The sequence below is a fragment of the Coregonus lavaretus genome (assembly GCF_964263955.1).
Source record: "Coregonus lavaretus genome assembly, chromosome: 32".
NCBI lineage: Eukaryota > Metazoa > Chordata > Actinopteri > Salmoniformes > Salmonidae > Coregonus > Coregonus lavaretus.
This window is the reverse complement of record NC_140019.1, coordinates 11,778,649-11,791,535: the sequence shown is the minus strand read 5'-3', so window position 1 is coordinate 11,791,535 and position 12,887 is coordinate 11,778,649. Positions and strand designations below refer to the sequence as shown.

Here is a 12,887-nt window from a genome sequence, read left to right as displayed (position 1 = left end):
TTTTTTCATTGAGCATTGTGTTTAATTTGTCTATTTAACGATGGGAGACGGAGGACAAAGAAGCAGATGGGAGTACTGGTGGGTTGCTCTGCGTTTCTCTTTGCTGCTGTGCTTCGGGGAACAGGTTTCAGCACAGATAAGATACTCTATTCCAGAGGAGGTGAAAGAGGGATCCGTTGTTGGAAATGTTGCTAAGGATTTGGGCCTTGACGTCAGTACTTTGGTGGAGAGACGGTTTCGTATCGTTTCTGGATCTGGATCTGAGGAGGCTCTTTTCCAGGTAAATCAGAACAATGGCGTCTTGTATGTTCATAAGAATATCGACAGAGAAGGGATTTGTAACAGCAAGGTTGCTTGCGTGATAGACCTGAAAATCGTCGTTGAAAATCCTCTTGAAGTCCACTATGTAGGTTTAGAGATAACGGACGTAAATGACCACTCGCCCAGTTTTTCTGAGAAAAATCTACATATAGAGATAGCAGAAAATAAACCTCCAGGAGCTCGATTTGAACTCCAGCCTGCGCGTGATTTGGACGTAGGAATTAATTCGATAGGTTCCTATAAATTAAATCAAAACGAACATTTCGATTTAGAGCTGAGAGATAGTGGGGAAGGGGATAAAATCCCGTTTTTAGTTCTACAGAAAGCCTTGGACAGGGAACAGAAGACCAAACATTTATTACTATTGACAGCATTTGATGGGGGGAATCCGCCTAGATCAGGTACTCTGAACATAACTGTCACAGTCCTTGACTTAAATGATAATCAGCCTGTATGTAGTCAGGACGTCTATTCAGTTACATTACAAGAAAATTCGGATATCGGTAGATTTGTAGTTAGAATTAATGCAACCGATGCAGACCATGGGTCAAATGGCGTGATTGAATATACTCTCGGTAGAAATTTAAAGCGGAGAGTACATGACATTTTCCAGTTGGATAGCATTACTGGGGAAATTAAGGTGAAAGGCCCGGTAGATTTTGAAGAAAATGAGGTGTACAGCATAAATGTACAGGCGTCTGATAAGGGCCAGCCTCCACTGACAACTGATTGCAGAGTTATTGTAAAAATACAAGACGTGAACGACAACAGACCACAAATTGAGGTTACATCACTATCTAACACAGTGTCTGAAGATTCTAAACCTGGAACTGTTATATCGCTCATCAGTGTGATAGATCAAGACTCTGGTATTAACGGAAAAGTTATTTCCAGTATATCTGAAAACGTGCCATTTGAGTTAAAACCTTCATATAAGGATAACGTGTATTCTATAGTCACAAAGGGACGTTTAGACAGAGAACTCGTGTCCCATTATGACATCACAATAACAGCCACTGACTGTGGCCAGCCTCCTCTGTCCACATTCAAAACTCTGAGCGTCCAGATATCAGATGTGAACGATAACCGTCCAGAATTCTCCCAAAACCCATTTGAGCTGTACTTAGTGGAAAATAACGCCCGTGGTGCTTCCATATTCTCTGTAAGCGCTTCTGATAAAGACATGAATGAAAATGCTGCGATTTCATATCACATAGTTAGAGGAGAAGGGGCACAGAATGATATGGCATCTTTTCTGAATATAAATTCTGATAATGGCCATATTTCTGCGCTAAAAAGCTTTGACTTTGAAACTCTCAAAACGTTCCAATTCCAAGTTGTAGCTACAGACTCTGGAACTCTGTCACTAAGCAGCAACGTCACAGTAAACGTGTTCATTATGGATCAGAACGACAACGCTCCAGTGATCTTGTATCCAGTCAGCGCTAACGGTTCTATTGAAGGTCTGGAGGAGATTCCCCGCAATGTGAACCCAGGCCATTTGGTGACTAAAGTGAGAGCCTATGACGCTGATATAGGATATAACGGCTGGTTATTATTTTCACTGCAGGAAGTTACTGACCACGGTCTCTTTACTTTGGACCGATATACAGGACAGATACGGACACTTCGGTCATTCACAGAGACAGACGAGGCTGAACATAAACTGGTCATACTGGTAAAAGACAATGGAAACGTTTCACTTTCAGCAACAGCTACTGTGATTATCAACGTTGTGGAGCCCAAAGAGGCTTTTGCGGCTTCTGATGTTAAAAGCGCAGTGAAAGACGAGGAGGAGAACAGAACTACATTTTATTTGATAATTACTTTGGGGTCAGTTTCAGCGCTTTTTCTCATCAGTATCATCGTGTTGATTGTAATGCAGTGCTCCAAACCCACAGAATATTCATCCAAGTATTTACAAGATGCGAATTACGACGGGACACTGTGCCACAGCATCCAGTACAGATCTGGAGACAAACGGTACATGTTAGTTGGACCCAGAATGAGTATAGGTTCTACTATTGTCCCGGGCAGCAATGGAAATACTCTAGTGCTACCCGAACACAGGAGTAGAGCTTCTGGAGAGGTAAGAACTGTTTCCAAGCATTAAACTTCGAAAGCATGTTGCTGGTTATTTGAATGTATTTATCGTGCGTAATGGAATGTGTGACGGATGATGAAGCGGTTGCTGTCGACCGTGGTGGTGTTGAATTCATTCTTAATCACTTGCGTTTGTTTTTGGTTTATATATGCATGAGATATGATGACCTCTCTCAAATAGGTGAATAGTCATAAACCAGGTTCAAACAAGACTCATTAGTGTAATTCCCCTGTCTACAAAACTGATTGTCTGTGCGTAATGGAGAAATGAACTCATTCATGCGGTTTCTGTCCACTCTCCTGGTGCTGATTTACAAAGTTCATTGTTTTTCCTTGCAATCGAGGTATTTACTATGTCAGTATTTTACATCTGTAGTCCTCACATCCATTTATTCATAATCATTTTCCTTTTAATCCCACTCAACCTTTACTTATACCACGCCTGTAACTATAATATAATAATAATAATAAGCCATTTAGCAGACGCTTTTATCCAAAGCGACTTACAGTCATGCGTGCATACATTTTTTTGTGTGTGTGTGTATGGGTGGTCCCGGGGATCGAACCCACTACCTTGGCGTTACAAGCGCCGTGCTCTACCAGCTGAGCTACAGAGGACCACCATATGGTGCTGGTACATTTGCTGATGCTAATACAGGAAGGTACAATCATTCTAGAGCCGTGTGTACTCGTGGCAAGCAGTAGCTCGGTCCGCATGGTGTCAGTGTCACACAAGGAGACTGACTGACTGTCTGGTGTTTTGTATATTAGGCCTTGCCCCTCTCTGGGATGTTTTGTCCCCAAACGCATAGAGAGCGGCGAGGACATCAGAACAGGACGTGCTATGATAGTCAGAGAATAATTGTATTATTTTTCTGTGCTGAAACATTGCATTCGTTATGGATCATTATGAGTTGGTCATCTGATCATTAGGATTGTATTTTTTCATTGAGGATTGTGTTTACGTTTCTTTCTAACGATGGGAGATGGAAGACAAAGGCGTAGATGGGAGTACTGGTGGGTTGCTCTGCGTTTCTCCCTTCTGCTGTGCTTCGGAGAGCAGGTTTCAGCACAGATAAGGTACTCTATTCCAGAGGAGGTGAAAGAGGGATCCGTTGTTGGAAATGTTGCTAAGGATTTGGGTCTTGACGTCAGTACTTTGGTGGAGAGACGGTTTCGTATCGTTTCTGGATCTAAGGACGCTCTTTTTCAGGTAAATCAGAACAATGGCGTCTTGTACGTTCATAAGAATATCGACAGAGAGGAGGTCTGTGATGGCAATAGCGCCTGCTTGATTAACCTGAAAATGGTTGTTGAAAACCCCTTAGAAATTCATTATGTAGGTGTCGAAATCACCGATGTCAATGATCACTCTCCTATTTTTCCTGGAAAGGAGCAGTATTTGGAAATAGCGGAACAAACCATGCTAGGGACGCGCTTCCAAATCCAGGCTGCACGGGATCCAGATATAGCGTTAAACTCTGTCCGTTTGTATAAATTAAGTCAGAACGATCATTTTGAAATTGAGATTAGAGACGATGAAGACAAAATACCTTTCTTAGTCTTGAAAAAAGCGTTGGACAGGGAACTCAAAACCAAACACAGATTACTTGTTATTGCAGTTGATGGAGGTAGTCCACAAAGATCAGGGACTGTCAACGTCACTATTAATGTGCTTGATTCGAATGATAACCGTCCGGTTTGTAGTCAAGACACCTATTCAGTGAGACTACGGGAAAATGCCGCACTTGGTACTCTGGTTGCTAGGGTAAATGCCACTGATCTAGATGAGGGTTCAAACGGTGAGTTGGAGTATACTTTAGGCAGAAACCTAAAGCGTAAAGTATATGATATTTTTGAACTAGATAGCTTAACTGGAGAAATTAAAGTTAAAGGTGAGGTGGACTTCGAGGACACAGCAGTTTATAAACTAGATGTACAGGCTTCAGACAAAGGACAACCTCCTTTAACTGTGGAATGCAGAGCAATTATAAAGATAATTGATGTTAATGATAACCAACCAGAAGTAGAGGTGACATCACTGTCCAATGTGGTTTCAGAAGATTCAAAACCAGGAACTGTTATTTCTCTCATTAGTGTGACGGATAAAGACTCAGGTATTAATGGTAAAGTTTTGTGTAGTATCTCCAACGATGTACCGTTTGAGTTAAAACCGTCATATGAAGATAATATGTATTCTTTAGTAACCAAACAGTGTTTAGATCGAGAGCTAGTGTCTGGTTATGACATCACAATAACAGCCACTGACTGTGGTCAGCCTCCTCTGTCCACATTCAAAACTCTGAGCATCCAGATATCAGATGTGAACGATAACAGTCCAGAATTCTCCCAAAACCCCCTTGAGCTGTACTTAGTGGAAAATAACGCCCCTGGTGCATCCATATTCTCTGTAAGCGCCACTGATGAAGACTTAAATGAAAATGCTGCGATTTCATATCACATAGTTAGAGGTGAAGGGACACAGAATGATATGGCATCATTCCTTAATATCAATTCTGATAATGGAGATATTGCCGCGCTAAAAAGCTTTGATTTCGAAACCCTCAAATCATTCAAATTCCAAGTTGTAGCTACAGACTCTGGAACTCCGTCACTAAGCAGAAACGTCACAATAAACGTTTTCATTTTGGATCAGAACGACAACGCTCCAGTGATCTTGTATCCAGTCAGTGCTAATGGTTCCGCTGAAGGTGTGGAGGAGATTCACCGCAATATGAACGCTGGCCATTTGGTGACTAAAGTGAGAGCCTATGACGCTGATATAGGATATAACGGCTGGTTATTATTTTCACTGCAAGAAGTTACTGACCACGGTCTCTTTGCTTTGGACCGCTATACAGGACAGATAAGGACACTTCGGTCATTCACAGAGACAGACGAGGCTGAACATAAACTGGTCATACTGGTAAAAGACAATGGGAACGTTTCACTTTCAGCAACAGCTACTGTGAAGATCAACGTCGTGGAGCCCAAAGAGGCTTTTGCAGCTTCAGATGTTAAAAGCCCAGTGAAAGACGAGGAAGAGAATTTCGTTACATTTTATTTGATCATTACTTTGGGGTCAGTTTCAGCGCTTTTTCTCATCAGTATCATCGTGTTGATTGTAATGCAGTGCTCCAAACCTACAGACTATTCCTCCAAGTATTTACAAGATGTGAATTATGACGGGACACTGTGCCACAGCATCCAGTACAGATCCGGAGATAAACGGTACATGTTAGTTGGACCCAGAATGAGTACAGGTTCTACTATTGTCCCGGGCAGCAATGGGAATACTCTAGTGTTACCCGAACACAGAAGAGCTTCTGGAGAGGTAAGAACTGGTTCTAAGCATTTCAACAGTTAATATGTCCTGTATGTAAGCATCTTGTTGGTCATTTGATAATTACATTTTTTCTCAGTTCATTGGATTGTCTTTACCGTGTGTAATAGAAATCACGTTGTTGGTGCGGTCGCTGTCCACTTCGGTGGCGCTGAAATACCAGCTCACTTGCTGCATGTATCTTCGCTTAAGTGTGTAAGTCCATCTCCATCTCTCGCTCCTTTTTTAAAATGTTCTCATTCCTTGACTGCTACTACATAGTTATGGCAAGGAGAAAACAGACAAAAACTCCAAGTTCATATGGTTATGAATACCGAATAACGAACCTCAGGGTGTCAGTGTAATACTAGGATATTGTTTGTAGGTTAGGCCCTGCCCCTCTCTGTGCTGTTTTGTTCCACACATACGATAGCGGTGAGGACATACGAGCAGGACGTGTTCTGTTGGACAGAGAATTATTCTCTTTGTTTTCTGTGCTGAAAGATTGGATTCAGTATGGATCATAACGAGTTGGTCACCTAATCAGTAGGATTGTATTTTTTTCATTGAGGATCCTGTTTTGTTGCGTGTTTAAGGATGGGAGATGAAGGACAAAGAAGCAGACGGGGGTACTGGTGGGTTGCTCTGCGTTTCTCTTTGCTGCTGTGCTTCGGGGAGCAGGTTTCAGCACAGATAAGATACTCTATTCCAGAGGAGGTGAAAGAGGGATCCGTTGTTGGAAATGTTGCTAAGGATTTGGGTCTTGACGTCAGTACTTTGATTGAGAGGCGGTTTCGTATCGTTTCTGGATCTGAGGACTCTCTTTTCCAGGTAAATCAGAACAATGGCGCCTTGTATGTTCATAAAAATATCGACAGAGAGGAGCTCTGTGATGGCAATAGCGCTTGCTTGATAAACCTGAAACTCGTTGTTGAAAACCCCTTAGAAGTCCATTATGTAGGTTTAGAGATAACGGATATAAATGACCATTCACCCAGCTTCTCAGAGAAAGATATACATTTAAAAATAGCAGAAAATAAACTTCCAGGTGCTCGTTTTGAACTCCAGACTGCGCGTGATTTGGATTCAGGAATTAATTCTATACGTATTTATAAATTAAATCAAAACGAACATTTTGATTTAGAGCTGAGAGATAGTGGGGAAGGGTATACAATCCCTCTTTTAGTCTTACAGAAAGCCTTAGATAGAGAGCAGAAGACTGAACATGTATTACTATTGACAGCACTGGATGGGGGGAATCCGCCTAGATCAGGTACTGTGAACATTACTGTCACAGTTCTTGATACAAATGATAATCAACCAGTCTGTAGCCAAGACGTTTACTCAGTGACATTACAGGAAAATTCTGATATAGGTAGAACTATACTTACGATTAACGCGACTGATGCAGACTATGGATCAAATGGAGAAGTTGAATATACTCTCGGTAGGAATTTAAAGCGGCGAGTTCATGAAATCTTCCAATTAGTTAGCGTTACTGGAGAAATTCGAGTTAAAGGCCCAGTAGATTTCGAGGAAAATGAGGTGTACAGGTTAAATATAGAGGCGTCTGATAAAGGCCAGCCTCCACTGACTGTTGATTGTCGAGTAATCATAAAGATAATTGATGTTAACGATAATATACCAGATATTGATGTAACATCCCTCTCAAATACAGTGCCTGAAGACACAAAACCAGGAACTGTTATTTCTCTTATTAGTGTAACAGACAAAGACGCAGGTATCAACGGCAAAGTGATATGTAGTATATCAGAAGATGTGCCATTTGAATTGAAACCTTCCTTTCAGGATAATGTATATTCTATAGTCACAAAGGGGCGCTTAGATCGAGAACTCGTGTCCCATTATGACATCACAATAACAGCCACTGACTGTGGTCAGCCTCCTCTGTCCACATTCAAAACTCTGAGCGTCCAGATATCAGATGTAAACGATAACACACCAGAATTCTCCCAAACCCCCCTTGAGCTGTACTTACTGGAAAATAACGCCCCTGGTGCATCCATATTCTCTGTAAGCGCCTTTGATAAAGACTTGAATGAAAATGCTGTTATTTCATATCACATTGTAAGAGGAGAAGGGACACAGAATGATATGGCATCTTTTCTGAACATCGATTCTGATAATGGAGATATTTCCGCGCTAAAAAGCTTTGACTTTGAAACCCTCAAAAAATTCAAATTCCAAGTTGTAGCTACAGACTCTGGAACTCCGTCACTAAGCAGCAGCGTCACAGTGAACGTGTTCATTCTGGATCAGAACGACAACGCTCCAGTGATCTTATATCCAGTCAGTGCTAACGGTTCCGCTGAAGGTGTGGAGGAGATTCCCCGTAATGTGAACGCAGGCCATTTGGTGACTAAAGTGAGGGCCTATGATGCTGATATAGGATATAACGGCTGGTTATTATTTTCACTGCAGGAAGTTACTGACCACAGTCTCTTTGCTTTGGACCGCTATACGGGACAGATAAGGACACTTCGGTCATTCACAGAGACAGACGAGGCTGAGCATAAACTCGTCATACTGGTAAAAGACAATGGGAACGTTTCACTCTCAGCAACAGCTACTGTGAAGATCAACGCGGTGGAGTCAAAAGAGGCTTTTGCAGCTTCTGATGTTAAAAGCTCAGTAAAAGACGAGGAGGAGAACAGCGTTACATTTTATTTGATCATTACTTTGGGGTCAGTTTCAGCGCTTTTTCTCATCAGTATAATCGTGTTGATTGTAATGCAGTGCTCCAAACCCACAGACTATTCATCCAAGTATGTACAAGATGCAAATTACGACGGGACACTGTGCCACAGCATCCAGTACAGATCTGGAGACAAACGGTACATGTTAGTTGGACCCAGAATGAGTATAGGTTCTACTCTTGTCCCGGGCAGCAATGGGAATACTCTAATGCTACCCGAACAGAGAAGGAGAGCTTCTGGAGAGGTAAGAGCTGTTTCTATGCATTTAAGTCTGAATGATTATAGATTGTGGTTAACTCCTGAGTGGCGCAGTGGTCTAAGGCACTGCATCGCAGTGCTAACTGTGCCACTAGTGATCCTGGTTCGAATCCAGGCTCTCTCGCAGCCGGCCGCGACCGGGAGACTCATGGGCGGCGCACAATTGGTAGGGGAGGGAATGGCCGGCATGGATGTAGCTCAGTTGATAGAGCATGGCGTTTGCAACGCCAGGGTTGTGGGTTCGATTCCCACGTGGGGCCAGTATTAAAAAAATATGTATTCAATAACTGTAAGTCGCTCTGGATAAGAGCGTCTGCTAAATGACTATAATGTAAATTTGAATGACTCCAGTGCGTAAGTAAATAATTTTTGACTGACGATGAAGCGGTTGCTGTCCATCCCGATCGTGCTGAATCGATGCTTAATGTCTTATTTGTGTTGTTGGCTGATATTCGCGTGTTAAAAAATATATAAATATATAAATATAATTTAGATATGCTGATCTCTCTTTTTTAATATGTGACTTGCCATAACCAGGTCCCAACAAGACTCATTATTGTACGTGATTCCTCTGTCAACAAACGCTTTTTCTGTGCGTAATGGAGGAGAACTGAACTCATGGATGCGGTAGCTGTCCGCCCGTGTGCTCCTTAATTACAAGTGCATTGTTTTATTTGAAAACGTAGTATCTACTATCTCATTCGTCTACATTTATGCTTCCCATAAACATATTAGTCTTGTTCCATATCACTTTACTCTCTCTCAAACTTTTCTCCAGGAGTATTGGTGAGCGGCAGGTAGCTTAGTGGGTAAGAGCGTTGTGCCAGAAACCGAAAGGTCGCTGGTTCTAATCCCCGAGCCAACTAGTTGAAAAATCTGTCGATATACCCTTGAGCAAGGCACTTAACCCTAATTGCTCCTCTAAGTCGCTCTGGATAAGAGCGTCTGCTAAATGACTAAAATGTAAATATAGTGCTGATACATTTGCTAAAGCTAATACAGAGAGGTACAATCATTCTAGAGCCTTGTGTACTCGTGGCAAGCAATAGCTCGGTCCGCATGGTGTCAGTGTCACACAAGGAGTCTGACTGACTGTCTGGTGTTTTGTAAATTAGGCCTTGCCCCTCTCTGGGATGTTTTGTCCCCAAATGCAGAGAGAGCGGTGAGGACATCAGAACAGGACGTGCTATGATAGTCAGAGAATAATTGTATTATTTTTCTGTGCTGAAACATTGCATTCGTTGTGGATCATTATGAGTTGGTCATCTGATCATTAGGATTGTATTATTTCATTGAGGATTGTGCTTACTTTTCTGTCTAACGATGGGAGATGGAAGACAAAGGCGCAGATGGGAGTACTGGTGGGTTGCTCTGCGTTTCTCCCTTCTGCTGTGCTTCGGAGAGCAGGTTTCAGCACAGATAAGGTACTCTATTCCAGAGGAGGTGAAAGAGGGATCCGTTGTTGGAAATGTTGCTAAGGATTTGGGTCTTGACGTCAGTACCTTGGTGGAGAGACGGTTTCGTATTGTTTCTGAATCTGATGAAGCTCTTTTCCAGGTAAATCAGAACAATGGCGTCTTGTACGTTCGTAAGAATATCGATAGAGAGGAGCTCTGTGATGGCAATGGCGTGTGTTCGATAGACTTAAAAGTCGTTGTTGAAAACCCCTTAGAAGTCCATTATGTGGGTGTAGAAATAACGGATGTAAATGACCACTCGCCTATTTTTGCTGAAAAATATCTACATTTAGACATAGCAGAAAATACCCTTTCTGGGACGCGCTTTGAACTCCAGACTGCACGTGATGCAGATGTAGGAGTTAATTCTGTGCGCATGTACAAGTTAAGTAGTAATGCTCATTTTGAATTGGAGTTAATTGATAATGGAGACGAAGACAAAGTTCCATTTTTAATCACAAGGAAGGCCATTGACAGAGAACAAAATGCAAAGCATTCGTTAATTCTGACAGCTATAGATGGAGGCAATCCCCCAAGATCAAGTACTTTAAATGTCACAGTAACTATTCTTGATACAAATGATAATCGTCCAATTTGTGGTAAAGATCTTTATACTGTAACAATCCAGGAAAATGCACCCATTGGAACAGCTGTATTAACCATAAACGCCACTGATACAGATGAGGGACAAAATGGCGAAATTGAATATGCACTTGGTAGAAACATTAAGCGCAAAGTTCATGACATATTTAATTTGAACAGTCTTACTGGTGAAATTCGTGTTATAGGTCCAGTAGACTTTGAAGAGAATGAGGTTTACAAGCTAACAGTGCAAGCCTCTGATAAAGGACAGCCCCCATTATCAGTCGATTGTAGAGTTGTCATCACGATAACGGACATAAACGATAATAAACCAGAAATAGGGGTGACATCATTGTCTACCATGATATCTGAAGATTCTAAGCCTGGAACGGTCATATCTCTAATTAGTGTAACGGATAAAGACTCCGGTAACAACGGTAAAGTCCTATCGAAAATATCTGAGAATATCCCTTTTGAGTTAAAACCGTCATTTAAGGAGAATGTCTATTCCATTGTCACAAAGGGGCGTTTAGATCGAGAACTTTTTTCCCAGTATGACATCACAATAACAGCAACTGATTTTGGCCGGTCTCCTCTGTCCACATTCAAAACTCTCAGCGTACAGATATCAGATGTGAACGATAACAGTCCAGAATTCACCCAAAACCCTCTTGAGCTGTACTTAGTGGAAAATAACGCCCCTGGTAGGTCAATATTATCTGTAAGCGCCTCTGATGAAGACTTAAATGAAAATGCCGCGATTTCATATCACATAGTTAGAGGAGAAGGGACACCGAATGATATGGCTTCTTTTCTGAACATCAATTCTGAAAATGGAGATATTTCCGCTCTAAAAAGCTTTGACTTTGAAACCCTCAAAACGTTCCAATTCCAAGTTGTAGCTACAGACTCTGGAACTCCGTCACTAAGCAGCAACGTCACAGTCAACGTGTTCATTCTGGATCAGAACGACAACGCTGCAGTGATCTTGTATCCAGTCAGCGCTAACGGTTCAGCTGAAGTTGTGGAGCAGATTCCCCGTAATGTGAACGCAGGCTATTTGGTGACTAAAGTGAGAGCATATGACGCTGATATAGGATATAACGGCTGGTTATTATTTTCACTGCAGGAAGTTACTGACCACAGTCTCTTTGCTTTGGACCGCTATACAGGACAGATAAGGACACTTCGGTCATTCACAGAGACAGACGAGGCTGAGCATAAACTGGTCATACTGGTAAAAGACAATGGGAACGTTTCACTCTCAGCAACAGCTACTGTGATTATCAACGTCGTGGAGCCCAAAGAGGCTTTTGCAGCTTCGGATATTAAAAGCTCAGTAAAAGACGAGGAGGAGAACAGCATTACATTTTATTTGATTATTACTTTGGGGTCAGTTTCAACGCTTTTTCTCATCAGTATCATCGTGTTGATTGTAATGCAGTGCTCCAAAACCCCAGACTATTCCTCCAAATATTTACAAGATGTGAATTACGACGGGACACTGTGCCACAGCATCCAGTATAAATCCGGAGACAAACGGTACATGTTAGTTGGACCCAGAATGAGTATAGGTTCTACTATTGTCCCAGGCAGCAATGGAAATACTCTAGTGTTACCCGACCACAGGAGGCCTGCATCTGGAGAGGTAAGAACTGTTTTAAGAGTTGCTCTTTCAAACATTTACAAGTATTATATGTAGTCTGTTATTGTTATTTTTAGTTATGTTTTTGATAAATAGGTCCTACCTTATCTCAGTACAGATTAGTCATTTTTTCAAATGGCTCCCATGTATATTGGAATGTTTTGTCCGTGCATAATGGGGAAGTTTATTTGAAGCTATCCGGAAAAAATAGCTGTCCACTGCAGTGGTGCTGAATTCTAGTCTTTCTTTTTTACGTTGGTGAAGTCATCCACTACCTTTTACGTTGGTGAAGTCATCCACTACTTTTGCCATATACACTTCGGTCTTAACGAGGCGATAACATTGTTTTTCCCTTTCATCCTTTCTCATTGTTTAGCTGTTACTAAAAGTATAAGTAGTGGTGTTTTTACATATCTTCACATGGCATCTCTTAACCGTTAAATCTTCATAGGTGTGGTAACCAGAACCTAGGTCCGCCTGGT

The 12,887-nt window shown here is 41.8% G+C and overlaps 1 protein-coding gene and 1 pseudogene across 2 annotated transcripts; both read left to right on the top strand.

Annotated features, from left to right (window-relative positions):
- Positions 1 to 40: 40 nt before the first annotated feature.
- Positions 41 to 2,434, top strand: LOC311107696 (protocadherin alpha-13-like; the record flags this gene model as incomplete). The annotated part of the gene is made up of 1 exon (XM_084150215.1): positions 41 to 2,434. One exon carries the CDS (start codon positions 41 to 43, stop codon positions 2,432 to 2,434), a length of 2,394 nt encoding a protein of 797 aa, XP_084006341.1.
- Positions 2,435 to 5,606: 3,172 nt separating this feature from the next.
- LOC311107695 (protocadherin beta-15-like) lies at positions 5,607 to 12,462 on the top strand (annotated as a pseudogene). Its single transcript has 3 exons — positions 5,607 to 5,655; positions 7,356 to 7,834; positions 11,537 to 12,462. The product of its transcript is annotated as a protocadherin beta-15-like (transcript).
- The last annotated feature ends 425 nt before the right edge of the window (positions 12,463 to 12,887 follow it).